The 18,730-nt window shown below is 55.9% G+C and overlaps 1 protein-coding gene across 12 annotated transcripts in view; it reads right to left on the minus strand.

Annotated features, from left to right (window-relative positions):
- Window positions 1-2,384: 2,384 nt before the first annotated feature.
- FBXO25 (F-box protein 25) overlaps window positions 2,385-18,730 on the minus strand; it is a 40,240-nt gene continuing 23,894 nt past the window's right edge. For 2 of the 12 annotated variants that reach the window (XM_019668756.1, XM_019668767.1), the window contains 6 exons: window positions 18,579-18,672; window positions 17,337-17,521; window positions 11,975-12,157; window positions 8,714-8,857; window positions 4,887-4,913; window positions 2,385-3,944 (listed from right to left, as the gene is read on the minus strand). In XM_019668756.1, coding sequence (XP_019524301.1) covers window positions 3,855-3,944; window positions 4,887-4,913; window positions 8,714-8,857; window positions 11,975-12,157; window positions 17,337-17,521; window positions 18,579-18,672 — 723 coding nt within the window. In that variant the 3' untranslated portion in view covers window positions 2,385-3,854. The other 10 variants (XM_019668758.1, XM_019668766.1, XR_002126893.1 and 7 more) reach the window with 9 other exon arrangements.

An 18,730-nucleotide genomic window follows, 5' to 3' on the forward strand; every position in this document is an offset into this window, starting at 1 on the left:
CGCAGCCCACCATCCCTTGTGGTATTTGAACCGGCAACCTTGTTGTTAAGAGCACGCAGTCTAACCAACTGAGCCACCCGGCCGCCCTTAAAAATTTTAATGACATTAGAATTTTCTATGTAAATAGTAAAAAGCTACTTGCATTCATCTGTGCAAATTTCTCAAACTATCAAAAGTGAAATTTTTATCTCCAAAACAGCACAGCTGAGGTGTCCCCCACCTCAGGCGAAAGGCCAGCAGACACGACGCCTGTGACAAGCTGAGCCCGGTCTCGTCACACAGTGCAGTCGGCCTGGGCGTGTGTCGCCTGATAGAGGGCAGCTGCATTCCTTCCCTTACTCTATCCGTCTTGTTACTTACGGGAAAAAATGGCAACTTCAAGAGATTAATACTCTCTTAAAAAAGTAATACAAAAAAAAGACCAAAACCCCAAAAGTAAATCAGGCAACACACATAAGGTAATTTACCAAAAACAAAACCCAAAAACAGGGAGCTCTGTGGGAGCGGGCGAGGCACAGGGGCTGAGCGTCAGCTCTCGCCGTGTCCGTCTGGTCTCCGTGGGCCTCGGAGCACTCAGACCTGACACCTGCGTCGGAGTGACATCACCGTCCTGTCCTCTGGTGGTTTGCTGATGTGATTTGGGAGCTGGGGCCCTTGGTGGCCCCTCACAGTGTCTCCGACCTCCAGCCACTTGTTAGGTGACACTCACTGTGCCCACAGAAGCTGCAGGTGGAACAGAATTGCCCTCAGCCATCCCCCGCCCACCCCCGCCCAATAGCTCCCAGCAACATACCATCAACTTGAAGGTTAACTGTCCCGGCTGTGGATTCTGACATACCGTCTCCTCCTTGGGAGGCCCCCGAACGTCAGCACGCGTCTGCTGGGGCTGCCTGTGTCTGGGGACAGAGCAGGGAGGGAGCCAGAGCGCACAGCCTCAGCCTTTACCTCGTCCTCTGGGACGTCTCTGCGTGCGGGACCCACTGGCCGCTGTGCCCTCTCGAGCCCTGTCCTCACCCTGCGGAGATGCCCAGCATGGAGGCATGAGCCCGCCCCCCGACTCAGGCTGGGGAGGGACCCAGAGGTCCAGGCGCTCCAGGGCCAGCCTCTCAGGTGACCCTCTGTCCCCTCCGCCTCCTGGTCTGCTGGGCCAGCACTGTGTCTAGCAGGCCTTTACTCTCTGCTAGAAGGGTGGCCTCTAGAAAGGGAAGTGGTACCTGAGGCCAGCTCTCTTCCAGGGCGGCAGCCATCCTGATGGTCCGATTCAGCCCGTGCTCCTGTGTCCGCTTCCTCCAAAACCCCGTTAGCCCGTCAGGAACGTTTGACAGGAAAAAGGCAGGGGACGGGAATGACAGGGGTCATGTGGCGGGGGGTGGGAAGAGGGGGAGCAGAACACACGCAGGCTGCTGCTGGGGGTGAAGCCAGATGCAAACTCACTCCGGCCGGGACCGGACACCTGTCTGGAGCGAGCGGCTCCTACCCAAGGCCTAGTGAACCTAGAACTGGACACTTCAAGAAAAGCTAAGAACTGAGATTTTTATGTCAAGTCCCCATTTCACCCCCACAAGATTAAAAGCAAGCAAAAATAATCACTGTCCTTTGGGGCCAGGTGACCAGTGGGCAGTGCTGCCCCGGGTCCTTCCTCCCTTGGTTCTTGTTTGATTAACCCCCTTATTTGATATTTTCACAGCTCTGAAATTGATGAACACAGATCACAATTTGTTCAGGGCCCTCGAGGCGTGTAGAGCCGAAGCAGTTTTCAGTTTTGCCTAGAAACACAGCAAAGCTATGAGCGGTGTTTTTCTCACATCCACCTCTGGAGGTCACGCTTGTGTTAGATTACAGACCAGAACAAACTAAAAACTAATAAAAATGTTCTTCTTTACTCATTGGTATTTATGTTATGTTCTCCAAGGAACAAATACTGGTTGACAGGTATTTGCATCTGGAAACAGCATGACTCCGAGTGGGGCTGAGCCTCGGGGAGTGGCGACCCTACAGCTGCGCCCCCCAAGCTGGGGGAGTGGGGGGACAGTGCCTGCCCCTCTAGCCCCCATTCCTGAACTCCTTCCCACTTGTCCCAGTGGTGCTTCTGAGCATCAGTTGTGTAAAATGTGAATGGATGTTATTTGAAAAGGGACTAAGAAGGAAGGGGGGGTGACCCACCCAGCACACTAAAAAACCCACAAATAGCCAGTAAATATACAGAAGACATGTTAAACCTCATATCCCATTCCTCACGTATTAAAATAGCACCAGCAGAAAAATGGTAATATCCAACATATTTCATCTCTTAGAAAGAATATAACAACTTCTATTTTCATGAGCAATCTGGAAATTTCCTTTAAAATGTTTGACTCATTCCCTCTTTTATCTTAAGGAGATAATCAGATGCACAAACGTTTATTACAATGATGCTTATCACAGAGTTACTTTGTTAACCGCAAAAACTGGAGACAACCTGAGAATCTGATGAGGACTGTCCCATCTCTGTGATACTATGTAGCCAATGAAAACCACTTTCACAAATTCTTTTGACAAAAATGCTGGTTATGAAATGAAAGCGCCACACAAGACGCTCACGCTTTATGACAAGCTGCTCTCCGGGACACACGCAGAGGCCCTGGGTCCTCCTCTGTGTGCGGAGGGACCTCGCTGGACAACAGAGAAGCACATTCTTGGTCACTGAGGTCAGTTCAGCACAGAAGGTGCTGCTGGAAATCCAGTCTTTCCTCACAAATATGCGTAACTGCACATTTTAATATGCTTAGAAGAAAGAGATTAAAGAAGGGAAGCAGAAGTGGTCTTGCTCAGGGTCCCTGACCTTAATTCAAAGGTGAAAACAAGGGCAAGACATGTCCCCCTCTAGCTGCTGAGGGGCAACTCTTCGCATGCTTGCTAGAAAGCAGTTACTTCGGACGGCAGAATTATGGGTGATTTTGTTTTGTTTTATACACCTTTACTGTCAAAATTCTTTAAAATGGACATCCATTACTTAAAAAATAAAGCAATCTTTGAAAGGTTTAAATAAATGACATCAAAATCACTAACACTACTTTTTCTCACTAAGATGCAAAGGTTGAATCAGTAATGGGATTTATTACTTGTCTATAAAAGTGATTTCAGCACAGCAGGATCAGGCCGCGCTGGGCCACCCTACTTGGCCATGCTCAGCAGTGGGCGGTCCCCTCCCAGGGCTGCGGTCGGCGTCCGTCCATCAGCGCCCAGGAGCACAGCCACACACTCACGCCTTTGCTGGTCACTGACATGCTGCATAATTCACAGCCCAATCGCTAAACACAAGGGACAACAAATATTTCCCTAAGTTCATTTCGCATTCACAGAGGAGTCATTTGGGCCCAACCAATGCACTTAAAATACACCTTAAGAAAAATAAATATTCTGCACAATGTATTTACAAAGATTGATTTTTTCTATCCCACCCCCAATTACTACAAAATCAGGAAACTGATTTGACAGTTAAGCATATTATTGCCCATCAGTGTCAGTTCAGCACAGAATGTGCTGCTGAAAATCCAGAATCTTTATTGAACCGTATTTATAAATATACAAAGCTGCAAATTTTAATATGCTTAGAAGAAATGAATTTTGTAAAGAAGGAAGTTGAAATGATTTCATTTGGGTCCCTTGACCCTTTTCAAAGATGAGAACACACAGCGAAACGCTCGTCTCCACAGGTGCCAGGAGCAGCCTCTCCGTCGCGCTTCCCACGGGCGGGCGGGCGGGGCAGCCTCTGCTCACTGTCCCAGTCGATGCATGTCACAAAGGACACTTGCGACCAGCTCCTGCACGCACACATGGGACCTTTGGACAGCGACGCGGTGGGCGAGGCACCTCTAAAACTTGAAAAGGTCGATGAAGTGCTGTGGGGACACGGGCAGGAAGCAGCTGTCGGGGTCGGCGGCCGTGCACGGGTGTCCCGAGTCCTGTGGGAGGAGGGGCAGGGTCACACAGATGGCCACCAGCTGTTTGGTAAATGGCCCCCGGACCCCATCTCAAAGGGGCGTGGAAGATAACTGATGAGAATTAGGAAACAGGCAGCCACAGCAGTTTTTCAGTAGAGAAATGTCCTGTTGGGATTTCTGCTCGGACAGATGGACAAGTGGCCCAGCGCCAGTCCGGGAAGCGTCAGAGGAAGGGGGCCCCCCGGGGTCTCCCCTCCCTGGTCCTGGCCCTGCTCTTAATCCCCTCCGTGGTCCCCATCACCTGTCCCGGGACCAGTGCCTGGAGCTCCCACAGCACGCAGCTGAAGACCCAGGATGGTACCGAACAGGAAAAATGACCAAAGACTAATAAGTTTTGTGTTAAAAGACGGACAAACTTAACAGAAGGAGGCACCTAAAGAATACAGGCCAGGGCTGGCCGAGTTGGTTAAGAGCTCGCTCAAGAGTGTGAGCTCTGAGCAACAGCGGTTCGATGCCCGGCCTGAGCTGAGCTGCCGCTGAGCTGCCAACAGGTGGCAGGATGGCTCAGCTAAAAAAAAAAGAATACAGGCCGGTGGGAGTCAGAGGCCACATGAGGTCAGCGCGTTCTCTCAGGGGCCATGACCGGTGACGCGGCCTCCCTAGGTGCTGTGTGGCGCCTTATACCTGAAGGGAGGTTCTCATGGACACGTCTAGGGCGTCCCCTTAAGGCTGATCTCTGTCGCTCAGGTGCTGTCTGTAAACTGTCATGAAAACCCTCTGGTGGTGACTGAAATGAGCAGGAGTTGCAGTTTGGCTGCTGGTCGCATCTGGGCCGAGCCGTATGTCTGGGCCAGCGAAGTGTGGCTGGTCTCCTAGGCAACGGCGTTGCTGGCTGCAGGGCCGCACAGCACCTGGTTTAGTCCCTAGTTCTCAGCGGGGCACGTGTGGTGAGGCAGGAGGTACCTTGAATAACAAAGCGAGGCGGCAGTCCTGGGAGGTGAAGACAGATCAGGAAGGAAGGCAGCAAGGGAGGGAAAGGAAGAAGATTAGAGGAGCCAGACTGTGCAGCCTTTAGGTCTGATGCACACCACTCGCGAAAACCACCAAAACCATCAGGGAAGTAAAAAGTGGGCAACACAGGTATTATTAAAGCGAAATTGCAAGACACCCTCAGATGCCCCGAGAGCCAGGGACCGCGAAGCCGGCCGTAACACTGCCAGGAATTTCCACTTCCTCAAGTCTCAGAGTGGCAGCTGGCGAGTCTGCAGTGCTCAACAGCCTTCTGGGTGGCCACTGGGCAGGTGCATGGCAGGCACCGCTGCTGCTTCCACGGAGATCATACTGAACACACGTGTAGCGGGGTTTTGGAAAGTCCCAGACCGCTGACTGCTGAGTAACATGCGTCCCCACGCTCCCCGTGTGCCCCTTCTACGCGACCCTCCTTTCTGCCAAGTCACAGTTTTGTCCACCAAGACCGGCACCGTCCTGCTGCCCACTTGGGAAGGTGACGGAGCAGCAGCCCACGAGCCTCCCGGCGAGCTCTGCCCTGACCTGCTCCAGAGCCCGCGGCGCACTCTGTCATCTGGAGCTGCTCCGTCATGCAGGCCCCACTGCAGCCCTGCCCCTGACACGTTTCCGGCAGGGACACAGCCACAGAAAGGGACAGAGTCTTGGCGGCTGGTCCTGGCCTTTCGCTGTACTCGCTCACGTCCAGTCTCAGCTGGACTTGTGTCAAGTGGAGACGCACAGGCGTTCAGTTGGCAAATAAGCAACAAAACAGCCCCACGTGACTGCTGGTGGCTGCGTCTCTCCAGAGTGCCTCGTGACCCTGGGGCAGTGGTCACCTCCACGGACCCTTTGAGGGCCACCAGAGCCTGACCCCACTGGGCAGCCTTTGGTTACATAGATTAACTTGGCCCTCGCTCCAGTGAGCTGAAGCCAGAACAGACAGCCAGTGATGACATGCTCGATACAAACTGACCATCAGTGACCGGCCCCCTCCCAACCTCCCCATTTCCTAACGGGTTTGATGTTACTTTAGTTTCTCAGTCAACACAAAATATTGGGGGATGCCAAAGAAAACGGTAAAAGCGCACCAACCCCGTGCAAGGTGCTGTGTAACCGTCCCAACACTGGCAGGTTCCGGCCCAAAACGCAGCTCTGTGGGGCAGGGCGCCCGTCGGCTTGGCCTGAACTCAGCCACGCACATGGCCGAGGACACGGGCAGCCAAGGAGGGGCCGGGCTTCCTCGGGAGCTGACCGGAAGCAGGAGCTGCCAGAAACTGCAGAGGCTGACCTTTTCTTACACTTTCATGTACAGATTCAGAAATTAAAACGTTGGTGCAACTATGTCTTCTGGAAGGGTGCCGACAGGAAAGGCTGCAATATGACGTGCGCCGAGGCCCGCGCTCCAGGCCTGTCACTGCAGGGAAGTGTGGCCCCCACAGCACTGCGAGCAAGATCATGTACATCCAGCCAGACAGGCAGGCATCTCGTAGGCAAGACTTGTGCTGACGTTTTACAACGTGGTTACGTACGCCAGGAAGGTTCACCCAGTAAGAGAATGTGCAGGCAAATCCTTTAGGAAAGCTGCAAGTTCCCTCTCTGTTTTAAGAATCAGAACTTCCAAGTGCAGGGTCCTGACCAGTGTGCTCGGAGGGTGCCCAGCGGCACTGACTAAAGAGAGAGCTTCTCTGTCCATCGCGGAAGAGATGGGGGTCCTGACATTCTTCGGGGTTCTTCTTAGGAGAGTGTCTGACCATCACGTGTAAGATTGAAAGACTTCTATCCCATGAATAGCATTTTCCCCACAAAAATGTCACAGCCTCTAATAGATCTTTAGAATAAAGCAGCCTGTTCAGGAGGAAAAGAGAAAACTTGGGAGAAGCATCAATGCAAGGCAGAAATCCAGGGTATGTCATCTGTCACTGTGTTGCTGAAGACACAGCCTCATGTGTTTCCAGCCACGGCTGTTGATTCTGAGACACGAGGAGAGACCGGCCTCACCGGTGGGAGGCACCCCAGCCCTGCACTCTGAGTCACCTGGTATCTGCCCACCATCGTCTGCCTGTGTGTGCGGGGCTGTGACTGGGGACTAAGGGCTCTCTCCTGGGCGTCTGGAGCTCCCAGTCGATCGATGCCTGGTCCATTCGCTATCAAACATGTGCTGTGAGTGCCTGTGGCACGGACAGTCAGTGTGGACATGATGTTCCCCGCTCTCAAGAACGACCTCATGACTGCCAAACATGTGACATACTTTGTAACTTCAGGAAAGAAAGCAGACTAAACGACAGAGAAAATTGCAAATAACGGCAGCTCGTGCTGTGCACGCATGGAAGCACCAGTGTTCACGACACTGCTGCCGTGGACACATGGACAAGCTGTGAGGCGCAGTGACACAGGAGACGCGAGATGGAGGAGCCTCTGCTCACGGCACAGCCACAGGCGATGTTTAAAAAGAAGCCACATAGAAACATAATTTGAACTGGGAAGAGTTTAACGTAAGCCGTCTAACAACCGAGCGTCCGCTGTGATCCATCCAACCAATCACAGACAAACACAGAACAAAAGAAACTGTCACTCGCCACACGTTTCGGACCACAACAGGCCTCCCGAGCCACAGTGTCCCATCGGTCACCACCGAGCTGAAGGCCTCCTGTCACCTACTGAGCATGGGACGGCTGGTCCCTCGTGCGGAGCGCAGCGCACGGCCCCGGTTGTCACGGTCGCTCTGGTCTGCGGCTTCCGGGCGCTGCCTTCCTGTCGTCACTGCGGTGCACTGCTCCGGCCACACCAAGTCTCTGTTCAGCAGCACCGAGCACCGCAGGAAGCAGCCTCCTCCATCTCGCGTCTCCTGTGTCTCGGCTGCATCCCTTCCCTGTGCTGGGCCAGCCCGGATAGGCCTGCAGCCGGGGGCAGCTGTGCCAGCCAGGGGAGTGAGGCCTGGGTGATGTTCGCACACGGCCTGGGGGTGCGTATCTCAGAACGCGCCCCGTCCCTGAGCGGCGCGTGACTATAAACGAGTGAGTAGGGGTCACCGGGCACCAGCCTCACCGCCCGCAGCCCGAGAGGTGAGGGTCTCGGCGAGTCCAGGAGGTGCCCGGTCAGGCTCGTGGCCAGCCGACCACAGTGTCGCCACGTGTCCCCAGGGAACGAGGAGGCAGGAGTCTGCCTCTGACTGTGGAGAGCCTGTTTTATCAGCGACAGCATGGACAGTGGGACACACAGTAGTGGCGTCTCGGGACAAAGGGCTTCCGACTGTCGCTGAAGCAGCCGCAGATGGTTTCTCACTGAAGGGCAGACTTGTGGGTAAGCCATGAGGGTCTGCTTAAGTTTTGACCAAATAACTGAGAAAATGCACATTTATTTTAAAGCCTGTGACATGTATGAGGAGCTCTGAGGAGCCACCTGAGGCACAGTGAGTGGGGGCTGTCCCTGAGCTCAGGTCGAGGGCTGGCAGGGGAGGCAGAGCCGCCGCTGCCAGGAAAAGCCGCCCGCCCCCACAGCTGCCCTCGGGGACGGGACCCCTACACGCTGCTGTCACAACAGGGGAACAGAGTCATCCCGGGGAGGAGAGGGGGCCCAACGCTTGGTCCTCCATGTGTACCCTTCAAACCCCAGCTGTCCGCAGCTTTTAGGAACCTGTCCCCCTGTGTGGGATCAGGCACCTCGTCTCCTTTCTTACACATGGAGCTTTCCGCTTTTTTAACCCGTGCATTTACAACAGAGACGAATATTTGTTTCCCCCAGTTTGAATCCTCAGATTCCAAGCATGTATCTAAAACCCTTACCTTCCAGAAGAGGATGCTGCAGTGCCGGCAGAAGTGCAGCGTGTCCCCGTACTGCTCCCGGGGCGGGTAGCACTTCTGCAGGGCGAAGTACGTCCGTTTCCACTCGATGTGGCCGCTTTCTGAAAGGATCAAATGTCTGCAAAACTAGACATAAAAGAACTATTCAGAACCAAACGATTCTCAGAGCAGAGCACTTTTAAAGGGCAGTGCAGTGCAGTGAACACTCAATGACCTGAAACTGATTAAATCTAACAAACCACGGTGTGTCTGGACCCTGGAATGCCACCCAGCTGTTACTAGATTTAAGGATTCCGACCTGGAAGGATGTCCACAGCACACTGTTAAGCAGATGTAAGTCTAACCACTGCCTACACGCCTGAAGCTAACAGCACACGTGGTGCCCGCTGCAACTGGGAAAGGGTCAGTGACACGCCCGGTGCAGGTGATAAGGGACTCGTATCGAGAATTCACAAGGAACACCAACAACAGTAATAAAAAGACAACCCGGTTAAAAAACAGACACAGAACTTGAAGACATTACTCCCAAGGGCACAGATGGCCAAAGATGCTTAAGTGTCAGTCACCAGGGAAGTGGGACGAGCCACCACCTCACACCCACTAGGACGCTGGTCAAACCCAGATAACACAAGTACAGACGAGGAGGTGCAGAGGTCAGGACCCTTGTCCACTGCTGGGGTGCAGCAGGGGGCCACTGTGGACAGTGGCCGGGCTGCTCCTCAGAAATCTGAACCTGCCGCTGCCATCTGGCCCCAGTGTCCACTCCCCAGGGAACTGGAAGGGCACGTCCACGCAAATGTGACGGAGAGCAGGGGGATGCGTTAAGAGCCACCGGGGGGGAACGACACACGTCCCCCAGCTGCCGAGGGGCAAACACGGGGTCTGTCCAGAGTGGCCGCCAGAGTGCCGTGGGGAGGGTCCCGGGCTGGCCGGCGCTCACATGAGGCAGAGGACATCGTGCTACGGGCACCAGAGGCCGTGACTGTGCTTTCGGAAAATGTCCAGAGCAGGGCGACCCGCAGCAGAAGACGACGGGACCGCCTCGGGCCGGCATGAGGGCTACGGGGGGAGAGGGGCTGCATCTGAGGTGACGGACACGATGGGAGTGGGATCTTAGTGAAGGTGGGAGACAACACGCGTGCACGGCTCCACCAGCTCCGTGTCTGTGTCTGAGCCGAGCTCCACGCGCGCCCTGAGGGTTATCAGGGCTCCCGGGGGAGCGGAGGGGCCGTGTGCTCCTCTGGACCCCGCACAGGCCGACCTCGCAGACACGGGGGTGGCTTCCAGGTCTTGGCAGCAAAGTGAGTCGGTGGAGGGTCTCGCCCTCATCTGTGAAGCGCCATGAAGTGAGGTGTAAACTAGTCTTCATGACCAGCGCAGACAGACCTTGTCTGTATATCTGAGAATCATTTTTCTTCTTATAACTGAAAATAATCACTTGGGTGACACATGCACACTCCAGTTGTGGCTTTGAGGGCTTTGTTTTGAAACCACGATGGAGTCAATGAAAGAACTCTTGTTTCTAACAGGATTTGCAAAGAGGACAGCTTGGAAAATACAAGCAGCACAGGCCTGGCGACAGTGCTGTCCGCGCGCTGCGCCAACGGCCAGACCGAGCGTCTCCCCATTATTTGCTCTGGAACAATCGTGACCCCAAACCCGACGTCCCTGCCAGACGCTCGGGCCGTCCCTTCCTTCCGGCCCCGCGTCAGATGTCCTTCGCCTGTAAAGCCATTCCAACATGCTGGTCTTTCTTCGGTATCTCACTGTTACTTCCTGAGCCCTGAAGACAGAACATTTATTTTGGGCGCTGCTTTTATGTTTGGTCAAGAAAATGTCTGCAGTCGAGACGCACCGGGAGGTGCTAACTGTAACCATGACGTTAAATACCGATGCGGGAGACAGAGTCTCTATAAAGTGGCTCCTTTAAGGAAATGCAAGGACCTCACAAATGGTCAGCACACGCGTGAAGTGCCCGTCGGCTCGCTGACCCACCCTGGTCAACAGCTGGGACCGCAAACTCGCAGGGGATGGCAGCCGGCCAGGCGCGTCCTGACTACTCCTGAGCACCCAATGGAAGGGCCCCCACACGGACCCCTCTTGCCTCCATTACCCCAGATGTACCCCATCCCCTCTGTCCCTGGGCTATAAGCTGTCCCCCCAAACATGCAGCCGCCCATATCCGGTGATTTAGATCTCCATCTGCTTTCCTCCCTACTCAGCATAATACTGGATTCTTTGTTTCCCCCGCAATAGGTCCCCCTCGCAGTTTCCTGGGGTCTCCCATCACCACTGCCCAACTCAGTCTGACTCTGGGAGCCTCGGCACCTCGTCTTGAGCCCTTGGGGATCCTGCATCCTCCGCAGGTGACTCGGCCTCTGGTTCCCTTGAGGCCGCTGGCCATGCCTCCTTCCAGGCCTTCTCTTCAGACGAGGGGTGTCGGACGCTCGGACGTCCCTCCCTCAGGCCAGCCCATCTCCATCTCGCCTTGCCTCACCCTCCCATTTCTCTGGGAGCACCTGGCCACCCCTGGGCCTGTAGAGACCGCTGGGCACTGCTCACCTGCCCTCCAGGCCACGTCACCTCCACCCCGCCTGCACATCTGCCTACAAGCTGTTCGCCCACGAAGCCGTAACCTCCTCGAGGACGTCCCCTCCATCCCAGCTCCCAAGTGGACGGTGTCTGCAGTGCGCTCAGACTCCAGCACTCCACGGCGTCGGTCACCATCGCGGCTAGAGCCAGCTCTCAGGACACACACACGCCCGCCTCCCCTCTGGGCAGGAGCACAGCACCCGGGCCGTGCGCGAGCGTGTCCACAGGGCCCCACAGATGACAGGCGACCGGGCCGCGTGGTGCTCTGTGCTGGAGCCGGGGGAATAGGGGCTCCAGTCGCCTGCTTCCCCCGAACACAGAAACCAAGACACAAAGGGCGGCCCGACTAATGGACACACGCCACTCTGCGAGTCAGCGAGCTGCGGGGAGGCGACCCCGGCTGCGCTGCCTGACAGACGACAAGAACCAAGCGTGTCTGCTCTGGGCTGTTCAGAATCGGAGTTCTAGAACATGAAATGTGGGCTTTACCAGCTGTGGGAGAGAAGCCATGTGTGCTTCTGATGAATGCCCAGGATTTCTGATTCGGTAGCGGCTCACCCGGAAAGCCGACGTGCCCAAAGCGGCCCGGTGGGGGCAGACTTGCGGGCAGCGGGGACCCCGTGGGGTTCCGGCGTGAAGCCGATGACTCACCTGCTTCTCTGCAAAGTGGTACTGGCACAGTGCCTTCCACAGCCGGCGGTCTTCACTAAGCATGCGGAGCGCGGGGGTCACCTGGCCGAGTGTGACGATGTCCGAGCCGTCCGACAGTCTGTACAAGATGCTGTTCAGCGTGTGTAAGGGAAGGTCACTGAGCGTGAGGCCGTGGCCCACCTGCTGGGAGACACGACAGCCGCCTTCCATCACCGGGCCTAGCAGCCAAGCGACAACAGGTGCTTCACACACAGCAGCACAGACACACCTGAACCACTGCCACGCCCCACACATGCACAGTGTAAGCGCCTGTGTCCACAGTCCCTCGTCCTCCTCTGAGCAGCGAGAGGCGGGTCTGACCACAGTGACCGGCCGGGAAGCAAAGCCAGAGCAGGACGGAGGCTGTTTGTGCCAACAGCGCCTCCACGACCCTGTCCACGGGCGAGCCTTATTCACTAGCTGGCGACACTCAGACGCCTGGACGACGGCAGGCTCTAAGGTAGCTGCACTGCGGCCTCGGCATGGGGCCGCTGCAGTCAGGGGTGGACTGATGTGTCCCTGAGGTCCCTGCCAGCTTTAAACCTCTCACTTCCCATGTATGAGCCACGCCTCCCTCACGGAAGCCTGAGGGCATCACTGCACTCACGCCTCAGAAAGGCTGGCCGCAGAAGACCGTCCTGTGACACTGAAGGCCAGACCAAACGGCCTGTGGCCTGCAGGTGACAGGAGGGATCTGCGCTCACTGGTCACCAGTGTCCTCCCCAGGAACCTCTTGCTGGCAGATAGGGTCACATTTCGGCAGGAGGGCGGGGTGCATGTGACAAGCCTGTGGCCCCACCCAGCTCTGCCCCCCCGCCGCCCGCTGGGCTGCTGGCACCCAGCCAGTCCTGCGTGCTCCCACCCTGGTGAGACTGTCCCCAGCTGGTCAGCGTCCTCGGCCCTGGGAACAGCGGGCTTCCTTCTAGGACACTGGCGGCCCCAGACTCAGTGGGCAGTTTAGACGGCTTGGCCCCAGAGCAAGGCCTGCAGGGACAGGTGTGGAGCGGCACACGGCGTCTCCCTGCTCCATGTCCTCGCCGCTCCCACCGCTGTCCTGCCATGGAGTCGTCGCAGGGTCTTCCTGGACACCTGCGGGCGACACGAGGTTCCATTTCCTCCTCGGAGTGTGTCAGCCGCCGGGCGTCGCGGGGCCTCAGCACCGGCCGGCAGTCCTGGGCCTGCCTGTAGGTCCGTCACGGGCCCCTTCACTGTCATGCCCCACACGTGTGGTGGCACGCACCCTTGGGCACCATCAGGTCCTCACGTGGACTTCGCTCCCTGGTGACGCCCAGCCGCCCATGGGTTCTGAGACGCATGGGCGGGGACAAGTACTCGGCACCAAGCGAGCACGCCAGATGCAGGACTGGCCAGCGCCCTTCCGTCTGCGTGTGGCAGAGGTGCAGGAAGGTGTAGGTGTGACTTCACCCCCAGCCAGCAGCCCCAGCACCGTTAGAAGAATGAAGTCTTCTGAATGGCGGTTTCATTCTGTCTCAGACGGGACGTCACGAATACTCTGCTACCGACGTCCCAGGCTGAGGGTGGAAGACGCTGGGGGCTCTGGAGAGAGCTGTGGCTTCTGAGGGGACAGCTCGCCACCTGCTTGTCGGGAAAGGCCCAGGCACACAGCCCAGTGGTGACTACACACGAAGTCCTCATCTAAACTCGATCTAAACTGTGTCTTGCGTGGAGGTGGCACAAAGTCTTGTCGACAGTATGTCCTGAGCCACACTGCTGGTCAGCAGGGCGAAGTCTCTGTGACAGGAACAGCGGCCCCTCCCTCCTGGACTTGTGACAGTCTCAGCTGGCACCCTCCCGCTAACAGAAGCCTTCCTCTTTCCACTGCTCGTCACAGGGAGAAACCGTGGTGGCTCCCAGCACTCGGCCGGGCGCTGAGTCAGCCTCAGGTTTTCTGTCCCCCGTGTCCACTGAGCCCCATCCAGATCTTCTCCTAAGCACCTGCCCCTTCCTCAGGGTGTAGCTGGGGCCCAGCGAGGTTTCTGCGTCCCCCACGGGCTGTCCCCTCCCTGCATCCCTCGCACTGGGAACAGCCCGGGGTCCCGCACGGTGCCAGGCGACAGTGTCCTCCGTGGTCTGGCGCTGGGCTCCTCCCGGGCATCTGAGCATCTGGGCACCTGGCACAGCTGTGACAGCACCAAATGCAGGTTCCCATGCCTCTGACCACACAGCTCTCTCTGTGTCCCCTGGCTGTGCAGTGGCATGCTGGCACCGGCCTGTACCGACTCACGGGAGCAACTCTGCAGCTTTCAGGAGCTCTGTGGCCAGCTGACTTCTCCTTGGCTTGAAGTCAGTCTCATGGGACACCGACAAATGCTACCCCAGGCCTGTCCCCAGGGAGCCGGTTTCTGAGTGCTGGGTGCACCCCACCAGCAACTGCCACCCTCTTTAGGGCCCTGCTGTGGCACGCCGAGGCCATACTGGGTGGACACCTGCTGCACGCCGGGCCTGCGTGGCACACCTCCCAGGGCACAACAGCCTCGTGTCCTGACCCGTGTGCCCTGAGTGAGGTAGCCACGGGGTCACCCACCGAGAAGGCGAGGGAGACACAGACGTGACAGCACCACACCTCCCCACGCGGCATAAGCAGCAAGTTCACTAGTTTGACAAGCAAAGGGACATCAGTGGTGGTGTCGCATAGACAGAGTGCACACGTTCCTGGCACAAGTGGCCGTCTCGGTTGAGGCTTCGCCACAAGCTGGGTGCCGGGCCTCTGGCCCCGGGGAGGCCGGGGACGCTCAGGACCTGCAGACGAGCACACCGCACACCCGGCCCCACTGCTCACAGAAGCACCAGACGTTGCGAGGACGAAACACCAGCCTCTTCTATAAGACTGAGCCATAAAAGCGAAGCTCGTCAGCTCAGCACCAAGACTGCCGAGGGCCCCGCAAATGTGCACACACAACTATCCCTGTGACCCTGGGTCTTTCACCCCGGGTCCCTGTGAATAGCACCCCACGCACGTCCGACTGGAATGCAGGTTGTCCAGGGCACTTTTCCCTGTGGATGCTGACGAGGACACTGACGACTCACAGGTGACATGCTGGACAGTCCCAGGGGACACGGCCTGGACATCCCGCACACCAAGGAAGGTGAGTGAAACATTGACCTGAAGTTGACACGTAGTTCAAGCCCAGCAGTCTCATGGCACATGGTACATCTCAATTTTATTTCTAATAAGCCAACCAATTTTTTACAAACTGCCATTTTTTCCAGAAGAAATTTTTTAAAAACAAACTAGTAGCTTGATAATGACAGCCATGGTTTCTGTCCACTGCCACAAGACGTCCCCCCGTTTCCCCGGAAACGACACAGGGCTGGGGCCTTACTGAGTAGTGGCAGCGCTCTTTCCCAGAAGCTTGCGTGACGGGGGCGCCCTGTGTGAGTCCCGTCGCATGGAGAGCCGTGCACGGACGAAACGACTGCGGGTTCCTGGTGTTCTGAAAGCTCTTCCTCAACTGGGACACGCGGGCTCCCAGGACAGCGGGAGCTTTGAGACCGGCACCTTCTGTGGGGGGTTGTCGGCTCACTGCTGAGGCTGCCAGGAGGAGCTCGACCCCGCGGGGCTGGGACTGGCTGCAGGAAGGGCTCCGGCTCCACCTCTGGGGTCACCTCGACACTGACTATGAAGGACAGGCAGGCAGCACGGAGCCTCGGGCATCTGACGGAGCTGTGTCGTGTGCTGCTGGGCACCACACGCGCTCCACTGGCTTCAGGTCACCTTCCCAGGAGGTGGGCCCCCGAGTCCTGCAGCTGGCCCAGGACGCCCAGCACCCACCAGCCACGCAGGTCCCGGGGCTGCTCCACGGTCTCCATGTGACAAGACAGTACTTCTGGTTGTCACTGGGCTGTCTCGGCTCAAGTGTACCACACCTTAACCAACTTTCATACTGAAACCTGCTCGGCCAGCATGACAGGCTGGGGACAGTCACCTCCAGCCAAGGCAGCGCGGTGATGCTACGGAAGAGCCAGCTCCGAGCAGCAGGGTTGGGGTGTGTCCCGGCCAAAGGCTGCAGCCCCCCATCATCTCCTCAGCATGGCTCCCAGCGCCCTGCTAGGCCAGCAGGGTGACGCACGGCCCACTGTTCCCCTGCTCCCTCCCAAGGCAGTGTGGGCAGAACGGAGACCCAGAGGCAGCCGATGGACCCAGAGAGGTGAACGCCAGACACCCCTGCTTTCTCCTCCTCTCCCCGCTGTGACGTGCTGGCCCCGCACTGGAGGTTCTCTGCTGTCCCCACTGGTCTGAGGCCGACGTTAGTCCATTCTTTCTGCATCACGTGCAGGCCCGCCTGCAGCTCGCAGCCAAGCACTCCCTTCCGTGGGGAAGCTAACCACGGAGCCCACTGCGGCCACCACAGACCACACTCCCCCAGAGCTCACTCGCTGAGGTAGCGCCAGCACACGGACCAGCCACAGGAGGGACAGATGGCACCTGGGGCACACACGGCCCAGCCACCACACGTTGCGTGTGTCTCACACATGCCTCCCCTGTGGGAAGGACCCGGACCAGAGAGCTCAGGGCCACTGTGGCGTCCCGTCCACGACGAAGACACCACGGGGCTGCTTTGTTCTAGTGACCTGAACTGACTCCAGACCCCATCACCAGGGACTCATTTTCGCTTTCTGAATCCCGTTCAGATGGCAGTAAGTGGCCACACGCTGAGGTATTCCCAGGTCACCTGAAAACAACTTCCCTCTCGTGTAGCCTCAGGTGACAAAGGTGATGAAGGGACTTGTAGCCCCATCAGAAGGCAGTCTACAGAAGAGTTTATACCGTGGGCACTAAGATGACTGTACTGTTTATTCTTTCTCTTACACAGGACAAGAGAGACAGCACACAGCCTAAAACACGGGCTTAGTCAGTGGGGTGACACTTTTCTTGTTGAAGCTAGTCACCAGACAAACAAAAGTACCACAACTGCACCTTCTCCCCATGTTCACTGCGGGCACGGGTGCACACGGCACACAGCACACGACGGCAGAAAGGCCCACGCGAGGGGAGAGAGACGCCCCGGAGAAGCCACTGGCAACACAAGTGAGCCGTAATTTATGGGACATCGTTTCAGCCCCAAACACCTAACTTCCTTAAAAGGTCAATTAATTTACCACCTCATCACCCACGGAATCTTTCCTCTGCAATAGCAACTATAAGTCATTCAAGGGTCTTTGGTCTGAATCCATTTTAAAACCACCTAATTAGCACCTACGAAAGGATCGAGAAAAAAGCATCTTTTTGAAAGCTCTCACAGTCTCCTACACACCCTGTGATCTACAAGCTGTCACCACTGTTAGGCTCAGAGGTGCATACCTGCGGCATCTGAAGGTTCTGGAGCTGCTTCTGCCAGGCGAGGACGGTCTCCAGGCGGCAAACCCACACGTCGATGTTGCCGACCAGCACGGATTTGCCGACCCCGCGGAGGAGCACGCACAGCGTGGAGCCCAGGTCCTGCAGGAGGCCTTTGATGAGGCGCGGGTTCTGCTGGTCGTGGAGAACTGGGACGGACAGAGCACAACGATGGACCGCGGCTACCGCCGCCGTGGAAAAGGGCCGGTTTCGCTCCCCGTGTCCGTCTACAGAGGACCAGGACACGGTGCATACACTCGGTCCCACGGGAAGGAGTCCTGACACCTGCTGCCATATGGACGGACCTGGAGGACACTCTGCCGAGTGAAACACGTCAGCCACAGGACGACAAATTCTGTGAGGCTCCTTACATGAGGTCCCGAGAGGAGTCAGACTCAGGGGGATAGGAGGCAGCCGGTGGGGGGCAGGGCTGGGAAGGGGAGGCGAGTGAGTGTTTAATGGGGACAGGATGTCAGTTTGGGACAATGAGAAAGTTCCAGAGATGATGGTGGGGATGGTTGTACAACAGTGTGAATGTGCTCAATGCTAAGGAACCGAACACTTAGAAATGAGTAAAAGAACCAATTTTATATTATGTATACTTTGCCACAGTAAAAACAATGATCTAATTTCACTGCAACTCCAAGCTGGCATCATTACTGAGATATCACAAATATGAGAATACAAAAAAAACTTTAAAATATTTCCTGGAAGTGTATTTTCAGTTGCATCTACAATTTTGACTTCAAAATTGTCTGTCTCTGTTTTCTTTTATACTTACAAAGAGAATTGATATTTGAAAATGGCTTATATTCATAAATTCATATATGTGCATAAGCTTAGGATGTGAAAGTTAAAGTTCCATTACTATTGGCCACTAATTAATCAATACAGACATTAAACTACAAAGAAAACTATAGGTTCACTTGATGTGAAGCAGTTAGGTCCTAACCTTGCTGCTTCCTGAAATGAGACTGGTTAGCCCTAAACAGATAAGATCCCATCGTTTACTTTTCTTTCTTATTGTAATACAGTCCTTTGTACGCAAAAGCAACTGTTAAAAGTGTGAACAATAGAAACGGAACAAGAAGACAGCAGACATCACTGTTTTGACAGCATACATACTGGGGAACACTAAGAGATCCCATCTCCTTACAGTAAATTTCATTAAGATTTAATGATTAAAAATATCGGTCATCCTCTTACCCTTTTGAACGATTTTATCCAAAATGTTGAAGTAATTCTTTTGTGCCACACCACTCAATGAAGTTAACTGGGATTTTGCAATTAGCTGCAATAGCTTAAAAGAAAGAGGGAGAAAGCTAAGCATAAAGCTATTTAATACGGAAACACAAACC

Source organism: Hipposideros armiger, unplaced genomic scaffold (genome assembly GCF_001890085.2).
Source record: "Hipposideros armiger isolate ML-2016 unplaced genomic scaffold, ASM189008v1 scaffold_538, whole genome shotgun sequence".
NCBI classification, from domain to species: domain Eukaryota; kingdom Metazoa; phylum Chordata; class Mammalia; order Chiroptera; family Hipposideridae; genus Hipposideros; species Hipposideros armiger.